The 25,020-nt window shown below is 44.3% G+C and overlaps 1 protein-coding gene across 4 annotated transcripts in view; it reads right to left on the bottom strand.

Moving 5' to 3' along the window:
* The window catches only part of ICA1L (islet cell autoantigen 1 like), a 99,615-nt gene that overhangs the window by 41,688 nt on the left and 32,907 nt on the right, over positions 1-25,020 (bottom strand). For 3 of the 4 annotated variants that reach the window (XM_033945788.1, XM_033945789.1, XM_033945787.1), the window contains exons 7-9: positions 22,818-22,916; positions 11,199-11,278; positions 6,983-7,029 (exon numbers count right to left, since the gene is read on the bottom strand). In XM_033945788.1, the coding sequence (XP_033801679.1) occupies positions 6,983-7,029; positions 11,199-11,278; positions 22,818-22,916 (226 nt within the window). The remainder of the gene's footprint in view (positions 1-6,982; positions 7,030-11,198; positions 11,279-22,817; positions 22,917-25,020) is intronic. The other variant, XM_033945790.1, reaches the window with a different exon arrangement.

The following is a 25,020-nucleotide window of genomic DNA, read 5'->3' as shown; positions in this document are numbered from 1 at the left end:
CTGGACACAGTACTCCAGATGCGGCCGTACCATTGCACGATACAGCGGCATGATGACTTCCTTCGTCCTGGTCGTAATACCCTTCTTAATGATACCCAGCATTCTGTTTGCTTTCCTAGAGGCTGTGGCGCATTGCGCCGATGCCTTCAGGTTGCGTCTACCATCACTCCCAGGTCTCTCTCCAGGTTACTAACCCCTAGTGGTGTTCCCCCCATTTTGTATGTGAACATCGGGTTCTTTTTCCCCACGTGCATGACCTTGCATTTCCCCGCGTTGAAGCTCATCTGCCACTTTTCGGCCCACTTTTCCAGCTGCGTTAGATCCTTTTGGAGATCCTCGCAGTCTTCCTTGGTTTGAGCCCTGCTGTATAGTTTGGTGTCATCTGCAAATTTAATGACTTCACACTTAGTTCCCGCCTCTAGATCATTTATGTAGATATTGAACAAGAGCGGTCCCAGCACCGACCCTTGCGGAACTCCGCTCGTGACCCCTTTCCAGTCTGAGTAGTGTCCCTTTACGCCAACCCTCTGCTTCCTGTTTGCCAGCCAGTTTTTGATCCATCGGTGGACCTCCCCTTGTACCCCGTGGTTCCATATCTTTTTAAGCAGTCTCTCGTGTGGCACCTTGTCGAAGGCTTTTTGGAAGTCAAGGTAAATGATGTCTATAGATTCCCCCTTTATCCACCTGGCTGTTCACTCCCTCAAAGAAGTACAATAAGTTTGTGAGGCATGACCTACCCTTACAGAAGCCATGTTGACTCGGTTTTAGCTGCCCATTTTTTTCGATGTGTTCACAGATGCTGTCTTTAATCAGTGCCTCCATCATCTTTCCTGGGACTGAGGTCAGGCTCACCGGCCTGTAGTTTCCCGGGTCCCCCCTTGCGCCCTTCTTGAAGATGGGCGTGACATTTGCTATTTTCCAATCCTCCGGGATCTCTCCGGTTTTTAAGGATAGGTTGCATATCTGTCGAAGTGGCTCCGCTATTACGTCTTTTAGTTTCTTGAGTACCCTTGGGTGAATGCCATCCGGACCCGGCGATTTGTCACTCTTTAGTCTGTCAATCTGCTTGAGTACATCCTCTTGGCTTACCTCTAAATAGACCAGCTTATCGTCTTGGTCTCCTATTACGATCTCCTCGGGTTCTGGAATGGTGGTTATATTCTCCATCGTGAAGACTGACGTGAAGAACTCATTTAACCTGTCAGCTATCTCTTTCTCTTCTTTTACAACTCCCTTTCTGTCTCCATCGTCCAATGGTCCCACTTCTTCTCTCGCCGGTTGCTTCCCCTTGACGTATCTGAAGAACGACTTGAAGTTTGTTGCTTCCTTTGCCAGTCTCTCTTCGTATTCTCTTTTTGCTTTTCTAATCACTCGGTGACACTCTTTCTGGTGTTCTTTGTGCCCTTTTTGGTTCTCCTCTGTTTGGTCTTTTTTCCATTTTCTGAACGATGCTTTCTTGTCGCTTATCGCCTTCTTCACTGCACTTGTTATCCACACTGGGTTTTTTGTTCTATTTTTTTTGCACCCTTTTCTAAACTTGGGGATGCATATGCTTTGTGCTTCGTGCACAGTCTCCTTGAATAAGGTCCAGGCTTTTTCTACGGATTCCTTCTTCCCTATGTTGCCTTTGAGCTTCTTTCCCACCATTTTTCTCATGGCATCATAATTTCCTTTTTTGAAGTTGAGTGCCGTCGTTGTGGTTCTTTTCCCCTTTGATGATCCAATTTCAAGCCTGCACTGGATCATGTTGTGATCGCTGTTACCTAGTGGGGGTAATACCGCCACCTCCTTTGCTGTCCCCCCTAGTCCGTTGAAGATTAGGTCAAGAGTGGCATCGCCCCTTGTTGGTTCCGTGACCAGCTGCTCCATGAAACAGTCTCTCGTGACTTCTATGAATTTTGTCTCTTTTGCGCAGTTTGAGTGCCCAATACTCCAGTCTATCCCAGGATGGTTGAAATCCCCCATCACCACCACATTTCCGCTTCTGCATACCTGCTTCAGTTCAGCCTCCATCTCCTGGTCGATTTCTTCCGGTTGTCCAGGTGGGCGGTAGTACAGACCCAGTTTAATGTCTGCTCCTGCTCCTCCCTGTAGCTTAACCCATAGTGATTCCAGGCCATCCGCCCGTACTGTTGTTTCCGTCCTGGCTGATGGTATGGAGTCTTTTATGTACAGCGCTATTCCTCCACCCTTTTTATGTGTCCTGTCTTTCCTGTATAGTTTGTACCCTGGTATGGCCACATCCCATTGATTGTCCTCGGTCCACCACGTTTCTGTGACTCCAATTATGTCTAGGTCCTTATTGCTGGCTGTGATTTCCAGTTCTCCCATTTTGGCCCTCAGGCTCCTAGCATTTGTGTATAGGCAGTTTAAGACCCAGTTTTTAGTCCTCTCTTTTTGTTTCCCTTGTGCTTTGGTATTCCTGTAGTTTCCCTCATGGTTTGCCAGCTCCTGAGCTTCGTCCTCCTCCTGTTGTGTGTGTGTGACGTCCTCTGCCTGTTTCCCCTGCGCCTCCTGCTCTCCTAGTTCCCACTCCGTCCTGGGCTCTTTTTCACAATGACTTTGCCCCTCTGTTTCCTGTTGTTCTGTGTTGGTGCCGCTTACCTGGTCCATTTGTGCCCTCGATCCCTGCAATGCGTCTTTAGGTCCTTTTTCAACCCATACACCCTCAGACCCGAGTCCTCTTTTACACTGTCCCAGTTCAGTACCTTTGTCAGGTACTGATGTCCGATGTGTCGAGGTCAGGTCGACTATCGGCTTTCCCCTTCTTCTCAGTTTAAAGCCAAGTCTATGACGTTCTGGACGTTGCGTGCCAGCATCCTCGTCCCAGCTGTGCAAAGGTGCAGTCCATCTTTTCTGTAGAGCTTGTTCTTCCCCAAGAAGGTAGTCCAGTTCCTAACAAAGTGGAAGCCCTCCTCCTCGCACCATCTCCTCAGCCAAAAGTTAATTGATTGTAGTTCGCTCTGTCTCTTTGTGTCCGCTCTCGGTACTGGCAGGATCTCTGAGAAGGCTATCTTCCTTGTCTTTAGTCTCAGTTTCCTCCCCAGGGTCCTGAACTGGTCAGTTAGTGTAGTCCTGTTGAAGTTTCTCCTGCTGATGTCGTTGGTTCCGATGTGGATCACTACTGCTGTCTCCTCCGTCTCGGCTCCCTCCAGGATCCTCTCGATATTGCTGATGATGTCTTTTGTTCTTGCCCCAGGGAGACATGTTACCAGTCTGTCCTCTCTCCCTCCAGCTATATGACTGTCTACTCCTCTCAGGATTGAGTCCCCGACCACGATAGCCGATCTCCCCTTCTTCAACTGTCTCTCTGGTCTCAGATCTGTGTCATATGTGTAGTCCGTTTGTCCGTCCTCTGGGCTCTGCTGTGTCTCCGCCCCTGGTCTCAGGTCTGTGTCATCTGCGCAGTTCGCTAGTCCTTTCTCCTGGCTCTGATGGATCTCCTCCTCCTCTGCCTGCCCAGGTCCTCCGCAAGGTCCTAGTTCCATGGTGTCTGGTGATTCCTGTCGTCCAACTGCCGGTTCCCTCCTGGTGTGTTGGTGGTCTTGTGCCTCTACCATCTTGCAGGCCTCCTCAATGAATTTCTCGAGCTCCCTAACTTGTTCTGCGATGTGGCTCTCTCTGGCGGTGTCCACGGTTGTCCAACACTGTTCTTCCAGGGTGCACAGTCCCTCCAGTTCTTGTACTCGAACCTGCAGTCTCCCGACCTCCTTCTTCAGGCTATCCAGTTCCTGACATCGATTGCAAATGTATACCTGCCTCCCGGAGGGGAGGTAGTCATACATATGGCACTCGATGCAGAAAACTGGGTAGCTCCCCTGGGTTCCTGTAGCCTCCATTCCTGTAGCCTCGGTGATTTGGGAGCGGTGCCTGAAGTGCAGTTATCTGAAAAAGTAGAGAGAGAGAAAGAGTGATAAGAGGAGAATAGAAATTTTTATTTATTTTTTTTTTTTTATTAGGTTAGAAGTTATTGAGGTTAGAAGTTAGAAGTTGGGTTAGATTTGCTGCTGGGCTGCCTGGGCTCCTTCACAGGCTTCCTTCGCAAAGGCGCTCTCGCCTTCGCCGCGCGCCGAACGGCTGGGCGCCGTTGGCTCCCCTCCTTTTAAGGGGGGGGAGTCCGGGCACCGACGCTGCTGTGACGCGGCACGGGTGGGCGGAGCTACCTCTCGCCACCCGTTTCGCGCTGTTGCTAGCCCTGCCTCCTCCTCCGACCTGAAAAAAAACAAAAACAAAAAGCAAGCAAAAACGCCTCCTCTCCCTTTGGCTTCCTCAGCCGCTGCCCGCCCTTGCTGCCTCCACGCGCTGACTGCAACAATCATTTGGTATTTCAAAGTCTCAAAATTATAAGTGGTTGCAGTTGAAGCAGGCCATTCAGAAGGGGTTCCCTGATTGGCGGAATCTAAAAAATCATTATATCTTGCAGGTCCTATGTTTCCAGACAGATTTCCTAGGGCATCATACCACTCAGTGGTATAAATTAATATCTGAATTTCTGAATAAAAAACCAAAAACTAGTCTTAGAGATTTTGGGGTACTGAGATAAAGCAGCATATTTCTGCGTCTCAATGGCCACGAATTTGGACTTGGAGGATGAGATGTACGGCATCAGCATCTATGAGACAAACATGGTTATTTTTGTTACATAGAAGTTTCTGGACTCCTATTAGATTACAAAAGTTACAGTTCTAAATCAAATAGATGCTGGCACTGTCATCTAGACATACGGACACTGGATCATCTATTGTTCTATTGTCCTTTGATACTCAACTTTTGGAAGTCAATATGGGGACAGATTAATATCATACTGGAATCATCAATTCCATTGACATACGAGGTAGTCATATGCGGAACATTATTGCATATTAAGCCCCCCATGAGAAAATGAATGCTGACATGCTAGGGCATACTAAGATATTTAACTTAGGGCTCCTTTTACTAAGCTGCGTTAGGACATTAACGCGCAGAATAGCGTACGCTACAATGCCGTGCGTGCTAAATGCTAATGCCAGCATTAAGCTGGCGTTAGTTCTAACCGTGTAGCACAGGGTTAGCGCACGCTAATCTGCTGTGTGTGCTAAAAACGCTAGCGCACTTTAGTAATAAGAGTCCTTAGTTTGGGATCCGTTGACGTCTTTTGTAAAGTTGTTATAGTTCTCTTTAATCCTTATTTCTGATGGCATAATACATATACATCCGGGAGGGGAAGATGGGGAGGGGGGAGGGGTATATCTTTAGTGTGATTACTTGATGAAAATGTTGGTTGGGTGGGGGGGGTTATTGTTATATTGATACTGACTGATTATAAGTGCTTAATTGTTTATTATTATTGGTATGTATATTGTATTGCATTTTTTGACAGCTGTGAAAAATCAATAAAAGATTAAAAAAAAAAAAAAAAAGGAGAGCAGGCAGACCCAAAAGTGAAAAACATGGTATAAATCAACACACTTGTTTTCCTCAGCTAGAGCCAGCTTTCAGCATAATATTAACAAGACTTATTACAGCACAAAAGGGCCATTACTCAGACTGGAAAGGGGTCACGAGCGGAATTCCGCAGGGGTCGGTGCTGGGACCGCTCCTGTTCAATATCTACATAAACGACCTAGAGGCGGGAACCAAGTGTGAGGTTATCAAATTTGCAGATGACACCAAACTATACAGCAGGGCTCAAACCAGGGGAGACTGCGAAAATCTCCAAAAGGATCTAACGCAGCTGGAAAAGTGGGCCGAAAAATGGCAAATGAGCTTCAACATAGGGAAATGCAAGGTCATGCACGTGGGGAAAAAGAACCCGATGTTCACATACAGAATGGGGGGAACACCGCTAGGGGTCAGTAACCTGGAGAGAGACCTGGGAGTGATGGTAGATGCAACACTGAAGGCATCGGCGCAGTGCGCTACAGCCTCAAAGAAAGCTAACAGAATGTTGGGTATCATTAAGAAGGGTATTACGACCAGGACGAAGGAAGTCATCATGCCGCTGTATCGTGCAATGGTACGGCCGCATCTGGAGTACTGTGTCCAGTACTGGTCGCCGTACCTCAAGAAAGACATGGCGGTACTTGAGGGAGTACAAAGAAGAGCAACCAAACTGATAAAGGGAATGGAAAATCTCCCATATACCGACAGATTGAAGCAGTTGGGACTTTTCTCCCTGGAGAAGCGAAGACTTAGAGGAGACATGATAGAAACCTTCAAGATCCTGAAGGGCATAGAAAAAGTAGACAGGGACAGATTTTTCAAATTAAGGACCACCACAAGTACAAGGGGGCACTCGGAGAAATTGAAAGGGGACAGGTTTAGAACAAACGCTAGGAAGTTCTTTTTCACTCAGAGGGTGGTGGATACATGGAACGTGCTTCCAGAGGCTGTTGTAGACAAGAAAACATTAAATGGTTTCAAAGAAAGTTTGGATAGATTCCTAGAAGAAAAAGGGATTGAAGGGTATAGATAGGTATAGACCACTACTCAGGCGATGGGCCTGATGGGCCGCCGCGGGAGCGGACCGCTGGGCAGGATGGACCTATGGTCTGCCTCAGCGGAGGCAACTTCTTATGTTCTTATGTTCTTAAAAGCAGCTCTGCTTCCACTGCACAGTCCAAAACACAGCTTATTTGTCTTCAACCTGCCCTGTTTTTGTTCTACACAGCAGAAGAGGGAGAAGGGAATTTCACATCAGCTGGGCATTAATTGCTCTAAATCAGGGGTGTCCAACCTTTTGGCTTCCCTGGGCCGCATTGGCCGAAAAAATGTTCTGGGTCCGCACAAATGCTGCAGCAAGACAAAGGAGGGAGCCGGCAAGACGGTAAACACTCGGGGGCAGCAGAGGAAAACATTGCATTGCCCTCGACCAGGGCCACACAAAATACTTCACGGGGCCGCAGGTTGGACACCCCTGCTCTAAATCATCCCAAATATGCTCCATGTTGTACTGCTGATGAGTTATACAATGCAGCTTGTAAATGCCAGTGTGCTCTCTTACCAGTTGTTCCTGGATTTACAGGTGTTATTTCATCCAACCACAGAAGCCTGAATTGAAACAAACACTTTCAGTCAGATAAAGAGCTGGTATAAATGTAGACCTTTTGTGATAAAAAGAAAACAACAAACAAACCACACTTCCAGAACTTAGACATGTGGAAAATAATTTTACAGTAAATACTTAAACTGGTGCTGCTGCCTAAAAAAAAAATAAAATATATATATATTTAATTTTATATATATATAAACAATCTCACTAGGCACACAGAACATTTGCCAAGACCACTCTAGGTAAGCAGGGCATACAGTTGCATGCATTGCACCCATCTACCTTTATAAAATTAACCCCATGGAAAGAAGGTGCATACATTTAAGTGTAGTACAGTGGTTAAAGCTACAGCCTCAGCATCCTGAAGTTGTGGGTTCAAACCCACATTGCTCCTTGTGACCCTGGGCAAGTCACTTAATCTCCCCATTACCCCAGGTATATTAGAGAGATTGTGAGCCCGCCAGGACAGACGGAAAAATGCTTGAGTAGCTGAATAAATTCATGTAAATCATTCTGAGCTCCCCTGGGAGAACGGTATAGATAGAAAATTGAATAAATAAATGTGTGTGCTTTTATAAAAATTATACATCTATGCCAATTTCACCTCTGCTTTGTCTATGTTCCACCAACAAGAATGTCTACATATACAGTGTTCCCCCGTGGTTCGTGAATCACGACCTCACTAATTCACGATATGCTCCAACTGCTTCTTCCTGTACTAAAGTCAGGCTACACCAATCAGGAGCTGCATGATAAAGCAGCTCCTGATTGGTGTAGCCTGACTTTAGAAACAGGAAGAGGCGGTTGGAGCATGCCATGAATGATTTTCTGCACTCGCCAGTGCCCCAGCTGCCCTCTCTTGCCTTTTGACAGGCGCAAAACCGCATTTGTGGTTTTTCTAAATTCGAGGGGGTTCTTTAAAGAAAGATCTAGTTTGATTACTTGAACAATTTCTTCATTATCAAAATTTGCAATATAGTCAATATTTTTAAGTTACAGGTCTTAAATCTAAGCCCATGATTTCTTTGGAAGACTTAGATCAGGTGTCCAAAATACTATTCCAGCTAAATTGGATTGCTGTAATTTTATTATATTTAGGACTTACCCAAGATAGCATTAGATCATTACAGATTGTGCAAAATGCTGCAGTTCATCTCTTGAGAGGGGCAACTTATTTCCAACATTTAAGTCCAGTTCTTAAAGAATTACATTAGCTCCCGACAGAGCCAACAAGTTTTATTCAAAATTCTTTTGTAGCTATATAAAGCACTGAATTCTAATTCTCGGGGATGGGGGGGGGGGGGTTCTACAATTTTGAAAGTTTATAAGCCAATGAGATCACTACAGTCTGAGAATGCCAAATATCTAAGCAACACTTAGGACTATACATTATGAAGAGACTAGATAAGGGGTGTCAAAGTCCCTCCTCGAGGGCTGCAATCCAGTCGAGTTTTCAGGATTTCCCCAATGAATATGCATGAGATCTATTAGCATACAAGGAAAGCAATACATGCAAATAGATCTCATAAATATTCATTGGGGAAATCCTGAAAACCCGACTGGATTGCGGCCCTCGAGGAGGGACTTTGACACCCCTAGACTAGATGCTGTGCATTTTCAACTGAGGGCCCAAAAGAGTGGAATCAGATTCCAATCCATCTTAGATTGCTGACAGACACAATAATTTTTGTTTTCACAAAGATACTAAGGGGCATAATACAGTACATGTGAATTTGTTTTGCTTTTAATTGTGGGTGTTAAAACTAGCAATATGGAATCAAGCAATTTTGGGTGGCATCAGTTAGTAAAATTGCACTGACTCCAACCCCAGCTTCAAAATAAAAACATATATATATAAATATAAAATTATAAACTAACCATATATTATAATGTTATATTTTTGGCCTGGATCTAAATAAGTTACATTTACCAGTACTTTAGGTACAAACAAAAAATGTAAAGCCTAATATCAGTAAGAGGCGGATGTGGTCCTTCTCCACAAAAGTGGAAGTAAGGAAGAAGTAAGGAACTACAGGTTGGTAAGTCCGACTTTTGTGGTAAATAAATTAATGGAAACGCTTTTAAAACAGAGAATAGTGTAGTTTCTGGAATCCAATAGATTACAAGACCTGAGGCAACAAGGATTCACTAGAGGCAGTCCTTGTCAGACAAATCTGATCCAATTTATTTGACTGGGTGACCAGAGAAATGGAGAGGGAGAGTGCTAGATGTGGTGCATTTAGATTTTAGCAAAGCCTTAGATATTGTTCCACACAGGCGCCAAATAAATAAACTGAGTGCCCTTGCTATGGGCCTCAAAGTGATAGATTGGGTTAGGAACTGGTTGAATGATTCGGTCCTTGGGCACGTTCTTTTTAACATTTTTGTAAGCAATATTGCCAGCGTTGGGCTGGCAGCACTCTAAATAGGCTGCTTGGCCTTGTTCGTCGGGGATTTCACTCTGCTGCATTACTGATGACATCATCAGTAATGCAGCAAAGTGAAATCCCTAATGGACAAGGCCAAGCAGCTTGTTTAGAGTGCTGCTGGCCCGACACTGCTTCGGTTGAAGGTAGGGCTCGCTCGCGGTTGGTGGGGAGGGAAGGATGGAGGGTCAGCAGTGGTTCGGATGCGAGGTAGTGGGGGGGGGCAGGTTGAAAAGTTGTCGGCAAATCCCGGGACTAGGGCTTATTTTTAGGGAAGGGCATATTTTGGGGGAAACACAGTATGTTATGATCTTAAGGTAGCCAAACAGGTTGTAAAGGTGACGGTGAAAGTTAGGAGGGTGCTTAGGTGCACAGGGAAAGGAATGGCCAGTAGGAAAAAGAAGGTACTGATGTCCCTATATAAGACTCTGGTGAAACCTCATTTAGAATATTGTGAACAGTTCTAAAGACTGCACTTTCAAAAAGATATAAACAGGATGGAGTCAGTCCAGAGGAAGACAACTAAAATAGTCATAAGGCATATGGGGACAGTCTTAAAGATTTCAATATGTATACTTTGGAGGACAGGCGAGAAAGAGTGAGAGGGCATAGAATGAGGTTAAGAGGTAATAGGCTCAGGAGTAATCTAAGGAAATACTTTTTTACAGAAAGGATGGTGGATGCATGGAATAGTCTCTCAGTAGAAGTGGTGGAGACAGAGACTGTGTCTGAATTCAAGAAAGTGTGGGATCTCTTAGGGAGAGGAGGAGATAGTGGATGCTGAGGATGGGCAGACCAAGTGGGTCAAATGGCCTTTTCCTGCCATCATGTTTCTATGTTTCTATGCTGTTTTTGAGATATACCAGCAATAGCAAGCTACGGGGAGAACTCCCAAAGACAAAGACTGACTTTTTGCATGTCTATTTTTCCTCACCTGTGAAATGAATAGGCTATCCCTTCCCTGTACATCAATAAAGTGCTTTGTTTTACTTTTAACCCTCTGTGTGGCTGTAGTTTATTTAGGGCCCAGACTTATCCGCTAGTCATGCTGTCAAATCATCATAAATATAACCGATAAAATTTTACCAGAAAATTTTAAGTAAATGTTCAGCCTTATACCCAGTGAGTCAGAGTTCAGATTAAAATATGGCTAAAATGAAGCTTTTGGAAATGTTCTTTTCAAAAAGGGGAGGAGAGGTAAATAGTTTAAACAGGCTTAGATGAAACGCAAAGTGTATCATGACAGTATATTTCCAGATTTAATACATAAAAAGATGAACATAAACAGCTTTTGGAAAATTGATACCAAGGTGCCTGTGAATCCTCTCACCTCTGACAGATAATGGTATGCCCTTTTCATATACTAAGGTAGTATCAGGGTCTAAATGGGAGTCCTCCAATTATATTTGTGCCAGTGGAAGGGGATGCTTCAATACTGTATTTTCAATCACTAGGGACAAGTTCCATGGAGTCCTATAGAGCTTGCCTATTCCTCACTATTGAAATTGTGATAGTGAAATAACACTTCCTCACCCCCACTGGCAGGACTGTAGGTGAAGAACTCCTGCTCAGCTTAGAGGGAACATTGCCTTGATTACAAAGGCTGAAAATCATTTCTGCTGTACAGATGAGGAAGGTAATCAAAAATGGATGGCACAAGGACATGTCACTTCACATGAAAGCAAAAATCGGGATTAAAAATACGTACAAAGATAAATGAAAAAAAGCAATTATCTTCTTACTTTGCTTGGTCTTCAATAGCCTTTTCCACATTCTCTTCTTTTTGCTCTTCGAGTGATTGATTATGGGACCTCTGAAGACACTGGTGATGAAAATGTTCAAATAGAGAAAGAACAATTCATACTGTAATCTTCACCACAACTCCTACTCCTCTCCTTCCCACTGACCTGAATCAATTAGGTTGCTGCAAAACACACACAATGGCATAGTGAAGGTAGAAAGTGCCCGGGGCAGTGGCAACCCCACCCTTGCCCTCCTCTCTGCCCCCCACTCTTTCCGCACCCCTATGCCACACTTGCACCCTCTCTTCCTACTCCCTTACCTCTTTATATCATTGCCAGCACAAGCAGCTTCTCTGGCCTGCTGCTTGCACTAGCTTTCCCTCTGCCATCATTTCCTGGCCCTGCAACCCATAAGTGATTTCAGAGAGAGCCAGGCCAGTGAAAGCAGTAGTCTAGAGTATTTGCTCATGCTGTCGAAGATTTTAAAGAGGTACCGGGAGGGAGGAGAGGAAGGAAGGGAGGGTGTGAGTGTGGCATGGGAGGTGGAGAGGTGCCGGAGTGGGGAAAGAGAGCGAGATCGAGGGTGCATCTCTCCCACTCCCTCTCTTGCCACATCCAACATTTCTCCCTCTCTCATCATCCGGATCATGTGCAGCATTTTTCACCATTGTCTACCAGCCCCATGCCCAACATAAGAACATAAGTATTGTCCCTGTTGGGTCAGACCAGAGGTCCATCGTGCCCGGCAGTCCGCTCACGCGGCGGCCCCTCAGGTCCATGACCTGATTGTGCTCATACCCTAAAACTCTCATACGCTTTTCGCTTAATGTCCTGTAGAGTAACCCTCTATCTGTACCCTGCAATCCCCTTCGCTTCCAGGAAGTCATCCAGTCCCTTTTTGAACCCCAGTATTGTACTCTGTCCTATTACCTCATTTGGAAGCGCGTTCAAGGTGTCCACCACCCTCTGAGTGAAGAAGAACTTCCTTGCATTCGTTTTGAATCTGTCCCCTCTCAGTTTTTCTGAATGACCTCTTGTTTTTGTTGTCCCCGCTAGTCTGAAGAATCTGCCCCTCTACACCTTCTCTATGCCTTTCATGATTTTATAAGTCTGTATCATGTCTCCTCTCAGTCTCCGCTTTTCCAGGGTAAAGAGCCCCAGTTTGTCTAACCTTTCGGCATATGAAAGGTTCTCCATTCCCTTTATCATCCTAGTTGCTCTCCTCTGGATCCTCTCAAGTATCGCCATGTCTTTCTTAAGGTATGGTGACCAGTATTGGACGCAGTATTCCAGATGCTCAATACAATGGCAGGATAACTTCCTTTGTTCTTGTAGTGATACCTTTTTTGATAATGCCCAACATTTTTCCTTCTATCACCCCTTTCCAGCACCATCCAACACCTCTCCCTCAATCACTATGTCCAACATTCCTCCCCCTTGCATCCTCTTTAATCTGTCCCTCTGTTCCATCTCCACCACCATATCTAACGTTTCTCCCTCTCATCCTTCTCTTCCCCATGCATATCTACCTCACTTCTCTCTCTATGCTCAACAATTTTCCTCTTTCTTCCTTTCCCCATGTGCACCATTTCTTTCCCTCTCACTTACACACTCATGCCCAACAATTCTCCCTTTCTATTTTCTCCCTTGAGTCCCAAGTTCATGCTCCCCCTTTCTTCTGTGTCCTGAGTTCATGTCACCCTCCCTGCCTTTGTCCCAAATTTGTGCTCCTCCCATGTCCCAATGCGCTCCTTCCCCCCCTTTTTTCTCCCTTTGTCCCATATTATCCCCTCTCTCCCTTACTTGTTCCCTTCAGGGCCGTCCAGCTGGGCATGCCCCCCTCTGCCAAAGCCAACACGAGGGCTTCCCTCTAATGTCAGAATTGACGTCGAAGGGAAGCCTTTCTGGTCAGCCGGGATTCCCAGTTACCTTAACCATCCTCCTTCCAGCTTGGCTGCTCTTTTTTATCTTCAGCGCCAGTGGCCCTTGTTTGCTGGGACAGCGCACAGCGGCTCTTGCATGTTGCACGTGGCTGTCCCAGAAGCCACAGGCCATCGGCTTCCGGGTTAGCCACGCTGTCCTGACAAACAAGTGCCGCTGAAGACAAGAAGGAGCAGCCAAGTTGGAAGAAGAATGGTTGAGGTAACTGGAATCCCTGGCGGACCAGAAAGGCTTCCCTATGACATCATCTCTAACATCAGAGGGAAGCCCTTGTGTCGACTTTGGCAGAGGGGGGGAGGCTGTTTATAAATGGAATTCCCGGCAGCGAATGCATTGGGTGAAAGGGTGGGGGACTGTTCCACCTGCAAAAGGGAGGGAGGGTGGCTGCTGGACTCGCGATCACGAGGGGAGCTGCTGATCTAGAGGGGAAGGAAGGGAGGCAACTAGGCAGATCCTTTACTGTGGGGACAAAGCCATTCACAGCTCCACGGGGCAATGAATGGCCTTGTTACGGTACTCACGACAACCAGTTGTTTCCCCCCTTCTGGCGGGTTACCCGCTGCTACCCGAGGGTAACAGTCACCATGTCACTCTCTAAAGAAAAGGGCATAAACCTGGCTCACCACTTGACCCACTGGTCTGTTGTTATGCAGGTCCATCGATGGTAAAAGTGGTGGAGTCTGTCTGCCTCCTTTGGAAAAAGTCTGAGGTAGAGATAAAGATACACTGGCAATGCTCTCTAAAAGGGAGTCAAAAAGACTGTTGTTGTTTGGATTGAGGTTGAGACTGAGTCTTCTGTTGACTCTGTTGTCCAGGAAGCCTTTGATTTGTTGTCTGGGAGAATGTAGAAGGCTTATTATATCTACACTTAGAATAGTAGGAAGAGCATTTGGAGGTTTTGGGATATCTTCAGGATGACTGTGACTGAAAAGACTTGGTATTTGGCAAGGTTGTCATACAGTCACTGCATAGCCTCCTCAATGCAATCTCCAAATATATCATCTCCTATGCATGGGATACTAGAGAGACTGTACTAGACATTGGTGTCCAAGTCTGAAATTTGACGCCAAGCCTTTCTGCGCATTGCAATGGATACTGCTGAAGTGAGGGAGGTGATGTCAAAATTTGATCACGTTACATCACTCCTAAAAAACGCCCACTGGCTGCCGATTCCACATAGGATAACTTACAAACTAGTGCTTCTGACATTTAAAATTCGGCAATCACAACAACCTATTTTTCTTGACAGACTGCTGTTGCCTTATGCTCCATCACAAACATTAGATCAATGGAACAAGATCTTTTAACAATTCCATCATTGAAAATCGTAAATACAAGAAGAGCGGAGATTTTCTCTATAACAGCCCCACAAATTTGGAATTATCTTCCATCTTTTTTAAGAGAAGAAAAACAGTTAGACAAATTTAAAATTGTCCATAAAACTTTTCTATTTAATGATGCTTTTCAGAATTAGGTTCTGAAATGGCTGATATTATCCATTAACAGTGATAGATAGATAGACTCTCTAAAATACCAGAAACTAGCCTTATAAGGCTAAAACCCTTTCCTCCCTTAATGTGTTTACCTTGAATGTCTCTTTGCTTTTAAAAATTGTAGTTCTCCTCCTTTTTTTTCTTGGTGTCTCTTGTAAGTCAGTATTAACATAAGTATTGTTTATATGTCTTCTTTGTATGTATCATTTATTTTAATGTAAATCGCTTAGAAATTATATAAGCGTTTTATCAAATTTTTAATAAAACATGGAAACTTGGTATCAAATGTTGACCATACCATGTATTTTCTAGTTTCCAGGCTAGTCAGATATTGGAAGGACTTAAGGTGTTCTGAGAGAATATTCTGTTAAAAAGATGAGAACTGTTGAATTAGAAACTTCATATAAAATACAGTGGTACCTTGGTTTACAAGCATAATTCGTTCCAGAAGCATGCTTTTAAACCAAAACACTCGTATATCAAAGCAACTTTTCCCATAAGAGTTAGTGTAAACTTGAACAATTCGTTCCACATCCCCAAAAACTTAATTACCATTAGGGACGCCTCCACCGCTGCCTCTGCCACAGACCCATCCACGCAGCTCCTCCAATTTCCTCCTCTGCTGCTGTTCGCTGCCTCTCACTGCGAGTGGTGCTTGCTAAGCAAACGCCGCCACTGCCGCCACAGAGCCCGACTGGACACTGTTGGCTCTGCCGCTCCCGGACGCTGCACACCCCCCCCCCCCCCGGATGCAACTACCCCCTCTGCTGGGACTCTCAAGTGCTGGCTCACTCCTGCCGGACGCACTCCGACTCCCATGCTCCACCCGAGGCCACCAGCGCTGCTATCGCCTTTCCCCCCCTTCCCGACTGGCCCTGTCCTTACCCCTGCACCGCTGGTGATAAAAGTGCCTGCCGCCGGTCTGCTGCTGAGCCTTGAGCATCTGCGCATGCTCAGACCTTCTGATCTCACCCTCTCCGAGATTCTCATGAGGGTGAGATCAGAAGGCTTGAGCATGTGCAGATGCTCAAGGCTCAACAGCAGACTGGAGGCAGGCACTTTTATCACTGGCGGTGCAGGGGTAAGGACAGGGCCAGTCGGAGAGGGGGGGGAAGAGGCGATAGAAGCGCTGGTGGCCTCGGGGGGAGCAATACTGTTGGTTCCCGCGGTCGGGTTGGGTCGGGTGGGGGCTCGTAAATCGAGTCAATGCTCGGTTTACGAGTCAAAAGTTTGCTGAGTGTTTTGCTCGTCTTGCAAAACACTCGCAAACCGAGTTACTCGTAAACCGAGGTTTGACTGTATATAAAAGCTGTAATTTAGGATTCTGTTAGCGAGCATGGTACTTTGGAATACTCTTCTGCCAAACCTGTCTGAGGTTCTGCCCTCTCTACTTGGCAGAATATTGGTGTAAGTACAAGAGCTATCTGTTCATTTTAAAGCAGACTCTACCACCAAAGACTGGTTTGGTTGCATTCTGTCAAAACCAGAACAAGATTGGATTCTATAAAGTGTGTCCAATTTACATGGAGCCCTTGGAAGAGAAAGTGGTATTTCCCAGTTCTTAAATAGGACTTCCTTCATGAGATTATGAAGTAGTACTTTGATACAGTCTTTAGGCCACTTTTTATAATCTAAAGCCTCCATTCTTTCTGCCCAACGCTCTGCTTCTGACTCCATATTTATAGGAAGCACTTCCTCCATATATCTGATAAAGTTGGTAAATGACAGACTTTCAGGAGGGGACCTGCACTGAGGAGGAGGTGGGGAAGGATCCAATGGTATCTCATAAAGTGGGGAAGGATCCAATGGTATCTCAGTAGAGAAGTCTGGATAGTCACTGGAAGAGCGTGGTGACAGATCTGAGTCATTTTCCTCAATGCCAACTCTTCTGGAAATGGAACGTCAAGAGTAAGATGAAGAACGTCGAAGCAGATCAACAACATTGAGGAGTCCAAGAATGATACCTCGATGTACTGGGTGGGAGATGCTCAGACTGGGCTGAGGCTGGGAGTATTGATTCAGGAGTTTGCACAGGGTGTGACTGCAGTATCCCCAGCCAGATCTTGCTGCAAAAGCGCTTGAAGCTGTTCTTGCAGCGATGGCACTGGTACCAATATTGGCAAGGGTACATTAGGCACTGACTGTATTGGGTGTTGAGATGTTGGGGACCTTGATTTCGAGGCAAGCTTCAGAGGAGAAACCAATTGCAGCGATGGCAATTGGGCATCACTGAATTGATATAGATGATGCTTGAGACGCTACCAATGCATGCTTTGAAAGGGAGACATGTTTGTGCTTCTTAGCTCGCTTATGAGGATGATGGTAGCACCGATGATGAAATGGAATGAATCGCTGATGTGGTTGATGCTGAGTAGTACGTGGCTGTGCTTTGGGGTTGGAGTCTCCTGCCATACTTCATGTTCTTGAAGTTGTACTGAAAAGTTTCTCAAATTGTAATTTCCTGGCTTTACGCGACCTATTCTATATGCGACCTCTCTTCTCTCTCCCCTCTATAGCGATTAACTTGTCCTTTTGATCTCTCTCTCCTCAACAATGAATTTCCTGTCCTATTAATTCTCTTTCTTCCTCCCCTCTTAAAGTCAATTCAATTTGTTACCTTTGCTTAATCTTCTGTAAACCGTATAGAACTTCACGGTATTGCGGTATATAAGCTGTTATTATTATTATTATTATTATCGTGCATGAAATGCCTCGATGTTCTGGTCCCAGGCACTGAACACAACAGTTATGCAGGTCTGTAACTGATATAGTCCACTGACATCAAGTGCACTGCTTGAAGCCGCTTGGAGCCTTGGACATCAATGAAAAAAACACTGATGCAAAGTCAAAGGGCTGAGTGGTTTGGGGAAGTCAAGTAGAGGTATACTAAAAAAGTAAACTCTCCCAGCATGGAAAAGGCCTGAAAAGAGCCCAAAGGCCTGAAAAACCCAAAGTTGGGAAAAAATGAAAATTTTTGATAAAAGGGGAAGAAAACAAAACATTATGACAAAAACTGAAGAAAAATAAAAAGAACAGGAAGGCAACAAAAAAATATAAAAGTTTGACGTGCTTAGAGAGATTCTAAAATATAGCTGCTCCATGGAAAACTAAGAACTGCAGATCCTGTGAGCTGACATTGGGTGGGAAGGCACTAGCACATGTAGGGTACAGGTGATCTTAAAGTTTGAAAGTGACAATACACTTTTTAACTGTCCATGCCGGGTTCCATGGATGATGTCACCCAGATGTAAGAATATTATGCCTGCTTGTCCTCGAAGAAAAATTTTAACAATTGTTTTGGGTCAAAAAAGATATGATTTAACCTAATAATTAATCACACAAGAACAGGTGTTCTCCGAGGACAGCAGGTATATATTTTCACATGTGGGTGACATCATCCATAGAACCCAGTATGGACAAAGTATACTGTCACTTTAAATTTCTTAGGACCATCCACACCGCACACATGCCAATGCCTTCCTGACTGATGTCAGCTCACGTGACCTGCTGTTGAGTAAGATAACTAAGACGCCAACTAGAGGAGGTGAATGGGTTGTGAGAATATATATCTGTTATCCTCAAAGAACAACTTCTACAAATAAGTAACTTTGCTTTCTCTGAGGATAAGCAATTATATATTCTTACATGTGGGACCCCCAAGCTGCCCAAATCATGCCTCTAGGAAGATGGTTACAATAAACTAACATGAACCTGGCAAAACCCAAAAGGTTGGAGGGACATTTGGTGTTTTGCAAAACTGTTTGCTCAAACCAAACTATCCCTTCTAGAATGATTCTCTAGACAGTAATGAGAAGTGAAGGTATGGACTGAAGATCAAGTAGTTGGCGAAGATGGGCTACTGAAGTCAACATGGTTCTCACTTTGTGAGCAGTAACACAGCCATCCAGTGTCAGTCCAGCCCAAGCATATGCAAAGGAGATTCAGTCCGCTAGCCACATGATTCTCTTGATGATTCTCTTGGTGACAGGAATTCCAAGTCTGTTAGGGTTGAAAGCCATAAATTGTTGAGTGGTAGTTCTAAGAGGCTTGATACAATCTAAATAATAAGTAAGACCATGTTTACAGTCCAAAGTGTGTAGAGCTGTTTCACCAGCGTGAGAATGTAGCCTTGGGAAGAAGACAGGTAGAACTATGTACTGGTTGAAATGAAATTTGGAAACAACTTTTGGAAGGAATTTTGGATGTGTTTGGAGTACCACCCTATCATGGTTCAATTTTGTATAGGGTGGTTCTGATACTAAAGCTTGAAGTTTACTGATTCTGCATGCAGATATTAGGGCAATGAGGAAGACCATTTTCCATGTAAGATGTTTGAGTGAAGATACATATAAAGGCTCAAAAGGAGACTTCATTAATATGGAGAGAACAACATTGAGATCCCAAGCAATGGTGAGAGGTTTGAGTGGACTCTTGGTATGATAAAGCTCTTGCATGTATCTGGAAACCAAGAGATGTATAGATAATGGAGTTTTTTCCAATGGTGTATGAAAGGCACTAATAGCACTGAGATGGACACATACTAAATTAGTTTTTGAGTCCAGAACTGTAAAGGTGAAGAAGATAATCTAGAACTGAAGGTAGAGGACAGGGATTGGATCCAGTGAATGAAGATCACACCAGACAGTGAAGCAAGTCCATTTAAAATGACAGCATTGCTGTGTGGACAGTTTTCTGGAAGCTTTAATAACAGCTGACACTGGTACAGATAGTGTAAAAGCATCTACTCGCAGGGAGAGAGATACCATGCTGTGGGTACTAATGAGCATAGATTGGGATGAAGGAAAGCCTTTGTTCTGTATGACTAGTGTTGGAAACAGCTGTAGTGTGATGGATTCCTAAACACTGAGCTGTAGGAGGAGAGGGAACCATGTTTGATATGGCCAATGAGGCACAAAGAGAATCATGGTGCCTTGGTCTTGGCGAAGTTTGAGTGGAGTTTTCCCAACATGAGGTATTGGAGAGAATACATAGAGAACTTTGTCTCACCTGTCCAGCAGAAAGGCATCCGATTCCAGATAACAGGGAGTGAAGAATCTCGAGTAGATGGCCAAAAGTTTGTTGTGGGGGGGGGGGGGAAGCAAAGAGATCTATTTCAGGGAGCCCCCAATCTGAGAAGACTTGATGTAATATAGATGTGTGGAGAGACCACTCTTGAGGCTGAAGGAGTCTGCTCAGTTTGTCTACTAAGATGGTCTGTTTCCTTACAAGATAGACTGCTCTGAGAAAGATGTTGCGTGCAATCATCCAGTTCCATATTTCCATTGCCTCATGGCAGAGAGGGCAAGAACTTGTGACTCCTTGCTTGTTCACATAGAACATGGCTACTTGATTGTCAGTATGAATGAAGATTACTTGGTTCTGTAAGCGATTTTGAAAGGTCCATATGGTATTGTGAATTACTTGGAGCTCCAAATGATTAATATAGAGAGTTTTCTCAAGTGTTCCAGACTCCCTGAGTGTGGAGGTTGTTGAGACGGGCTCCTCAGCCAAGCATGGAAGCATCTGTTGTAAGGAGTTTCTGGTCACTTATATTCATGCACTTGCCCAAAGAGCCTAATATTTTGGCTTCTTTGCCTGGAGGAGCAGAAGCATAAGACTGTGAGCTACATGAACGCTTGAAGGCAGAGTCTACAACTAATGAATGGTGTTGAAGTTGAATTCTGTCAAATCTTGAACTCATTTGAATTCTGTATGTTGTGTCTATTTTTCTAGGAGCTACTTGGACTGATAAAGGAGTCTCCCAATTTTAAACAAAGTAACTTATGTGCAACAATACTTTAATGCATTCATTTGGTGGTGATTCAAAATCAAGGAGTAAAAAAATTTCAGAAAAGTTCCTCCTCTATTTCCATTTTGATGGGTAAGTCCTGCCCTATCTATCTTATAAAGCCAGTAAAAGATATACTTTATGGTGAAGGATCAGAAGGTATTCTGTAGGACTCTTCTGCCAAGTATTCTGGTAACTCTTTATCTGAGTGGATGGAGATACGAGTTAGACTCTTCAAAGTACTCCCTACTAGGCGAATCAGGGGTATGTGTTGAGAGGAGTGTCGACTGTGCATTGAGGTGCGCAAGTGGTTGTTGTGAAGCAGGAAATAACTCTATCACCAATGATGATGCATGCGTTGAGAGGGTGTATGCTGACTCCAATGCCTGATGTCGAGCAGGAGTGCATGACATCATCCTTGATTGATGCTCCGATATATCCTCAGGCTGGGCTGAGGCAGGCATGGAAGACTCTAATGCTTATGAACTGTGACTGCAATAGCCCCAAAAGCTCTTATCTGAGCAAAGCCTGGATCTCCTCCTGGAGAGACGGTGCCAATACTGGAAGAGACATTGGCATGCAAGCAGTCTGCTGTATCAGTTTGTGTGGCATGGGAGACCTCGATGTTGAGGCACACCTATGAGGAAGCATCTGGATAGAAAAAGAATGGTCCTCCAGGTGAAGTTGATGCTTGGGAAGACACAGTTGTATGCCTAGAAGGGGAAGAAAGTTAGTGCTTCTTAGTTTTCTTATGTACTACATCCTTTGATAAGCGAGGCATCGATGACGATGATGTAGAATTCTGCTGTTGCAAGGAGCCTGATGCCTAGTCAATGTTCTCAATACTGATAGGGTCATAGGAGGCTGAGTGTTGTGTTCCGAATCCTCTGAAATGCTCAATGTAGATGCCAACATGGAACCAAAAAATATTTGATTGGAAATTTTCAGGCTTTCATTGATCTTATAAGCACATAAGCGCATAAGCAGTGCCTCTCCTGGGTCAGACCAGAGGGCCATCATGCCCAGCAGTCCGCACACGCGGAGGCCCATCAGGTCCAGGACCTGTGTAGTAGTCCTCTATCCATACTCTTCTATCCCCTTTTCTTCAGAAAGTTGACCAATCCCTTCTTGAACCCCTGTACTAGAAACGCCTTCACCGGATCAGACTTTAGGTGCATCTATTCCGGCGACCCGCACATGCGGAGGCCAAGCCAGGTGCTCCCAGATGGAGACCCTGATTACCCATATCCCTCAATGTGATTTGCAAGGAGGTGTGCATCCAACTTACACTTGAAACCCAGAATGGTAGTCTCCGTCACCACCTCCTCTGGGAGAGCATTCCAAGCGTCCACCACTCGCTGTGTGAAATAGAACTTACTGACATTTGTCCTGAGCCTGCTGCCCCTCAGCCTCAGTCCATGACCTCTTGTCTGTGTCACTTTTGATAATGTGAACAATGATGTTTCTTGCTCAATTTTATCAAATCCATTCAGTATTTTAAAAGTCTCAATCACATCTCCTTGCAGTCTCCTCCTCCCGAGGCGTTCTTTGTAGCTCAAATTTTCCATACCTTTTACTAGCTTCGTGGCTCACCTCTGCACCCTTTCCAGCAGGGTTACATCCTTTTTTAGGTATGGAGACAGAAGGCACAGTTAACGTCCGATGTTCAGGACCCAGACACTGGATACACCAATTATGCAGGTCAGAGCCTGAAATGGTCTGATAATATCGAGAACATTTTTTTTTTTAACTGCTCAGTACCTTCTTTGACATAGAGGGAAGACAGCCGATGCAAAATCAAAGGCTTCAATGGCTCAGGGAGCTTGAATAAAAAGTATCCCCAAACCAATTGATGCTCCCAGGTATGAGTAAAGGCTCAAGGTTGCCTGAAGGGCAAAAACAGAAAAGTTGACAAAAACTATGAAAAATAAAGACAGGAAGGCACAAAAAAACTGAAAATTCTGATGTGCTGAAGAGAACACTGAAGACCGCTTCTCAGCTCCACAGAAATCTAAGAACTGATGGTCCTGCGAGCCGACGTCGGGCAGGAAGGCACTGCCTAAAAATTTAAAGTAATGGTGCACTTATAGTGCCTGTATCAGGCTCCATGGATGATGTTATCCACATGTGGGAATATTATGCCTGTTTGTACTCGGAGAATGCCCTGATACCAAGATTTATGTGAAGCATGAGTGGAAATGGTATGGAGTGCAGCCACTTTTGTGGCTACAGAAGATAGAGATCCAAATCGAGACCTACAATGAGAAAATAAAAAACAACCCTTAAATACTGTAAAAATCAGATGCTGGAACGGGCCTGAACAAAAACCAATTAGAATAAACTGACACAGAGGCCCTGTCCATAAGCACGTTCTAAAATCCAAACAATGACACTAACCTTCAGTGCAACAAAGCCATATGGTTGGACATCTTTAAACTCATCATGGATTTCAGACATTAGCTGTGCTGTGTTCTGCCAAAAGTGCAAGAGAGTAGTCTGCAGAATACAAAATCAAAGATTACACATACTCACTCTTGCAAAAGCTGTCTGCAGAGGTTTCTTTTATTTTTTAAAAAATATTTAATCATGTTAATTATTGTGTTGTGCAGTTCTGCACAAAAGAGAACATTTAAACACTGACAAAAGTCTGTGCAGGATCATCTGAAAGCACGCATACCTAATAAAATGGTCAGGGGAGAAGAGAATGCCAGAAATGACTGCAACATTAGCTGATTGCCTAAAACAAAAGCTGGGTATGACTAAAACTTCATAGCTGGAACAGCAAAAGAAATTAGAAAGATGGAGGGTTATATTATACAAGGTCATCTATGTGTGAAGGCCAAGGAGGCACCTACTTCAAACTTACTTTATGCGCCTCTATTTTATAAAAGGAACAAATTGGAAAATCACACCAAGATTAGAGCCATGGACGTTTACACCTGATATGGAGCAACTGTAATTGTTCCTGTGTACACACATTTTATAAATCACAACTGTACCTAAAATTTGCTCCTAAACATAACTTCACCCAAGTCGTGTAAAATTATGTACCTTCATGGCACTACACATACTGTTGTGCACCTGCATTTTCATGTCACTTGCATGCTTAAAAGTACAGAATTCCTGAAATGGGAAGCCAAGATGGCGTCAGAAGGTGCGTTTGTGTGAGCAATGCTCTCCTCAAAGCGACCTTAGTAGGACTGGGGAAACGAAAGGCAAAGCTCGTGCTTTACCCTCCAGCGACAGTCGAATCTCCCCGTCAGAAACAGTCCACTTTGGAAGCATGTGGGGTGTGTTGTCCACCAATGGATACTGCGACTTTGGAAGCTCCTGCCTGGTCCCGCGCCGCTCCCTGAATGGCTGCTGTCAGTTCTCGCGACTGGCTTCTTGGATCATGGCTATCTCTGAATATTTTCTGTGCCAAGGCTGCATGCTTAAGAGCCAAGTTGAAAGACCAAGGTGTTCCCGATCCTCCAGGATAATTGAGTCCTATGACAAAAAAGTTGGTAGTCAGAAACATCTGTCCCATTGTAGCCATACTAGATCCACATACCATTGCTGACGCAGCCAATCTGGTGCCACTAAAATTGAGATGGGTTGCTATTCTTCTAATGATCTGGCTTACAATTGGCCTCGAGTGAAACACATACAGCAGCTCTGCTGTTTGCCAAGACTGGACTAGGGCATCTAAACCGACGCATCCTGGTTCGAATTGCTGGCTGAAGTACTGAGGTACTTCTTCTTGTCTGCTGATGCTCTTCTGAACTGAGGGGAAAAATCAGCCTTGCCCTATTTATGTACTAGTTGTTCCTTGATGATTCACACAATGAAGATCTCTCTGTCTCTGAAATCTCACGGCACCTCTTCTGGACTGAGGGGAAAAATCAGCCTTGCTCTTTTTATATGTTACTTGTTCACACTATTTATATGTTACTTATTCACACTATTTATTTTAAGTCTCCTTTTCCCCAAGTTTGCAAATGATGTCCCAGCAAAGTCTTATCAGTGAAGATCTCTCTATCTCTGGAAGTCCTGCATCACCTCTTCTGGACTATTTTATTTTTATTTTATTTATTTATTTAAAACATTTATATCCCGCATATCACAAAAATCTATGCGGGTTACAATATGCACACAAATGCATTCATGGACAAACATAAAATCACTCTCTCAATCAATCAATAAAATCATTATAATAATAATCTACATTTCCAAATTTAAAACAAAAATCAGAATACTCCAACCACAAATTCCTCCCTTCATAAATATATCAAACAATCTCATTACTTATTAGAAGAGATAAAGCAGCTGACCATCAAATAAACTTATTTTATAACTCAAATCAGCATGAATTTTTAACACACCAGTTCCACACTGGAACTCAAAACTACTTCAAATTCAATCATACAATATATAAGACAAAGTACCTGCAGCAGGCCCACAAGACCAACATCTATTACAGCCACCAACGGTTAATTTTGTGATCTTTGAAGGAGGTCCACAAAGCCCGATGAGCTACATAATACAAAGACTGGGTGATCACTGGCATTAATGATAGTCTACAGACCCTAGTCCAAAATGCTTTCCATTGTATCACTGT

This window comes from Geotrypetes seraphini, chromosome 5 (genome assembly GCF_902459505.1).
Source record: "Geotrypetes seraphini chromosome 5, aGeoSer1.1, whole genome shotgun sequence".
NCBI lineage: Eukaryota > Metazoa > Chordata > Amphibia > Gymnophiona > Dermophiidae > Geotrypetes > Geotrypetes seraphini.
This window is presented reverse-complemented; position numbering and strand designations above follow the sequence as displayed.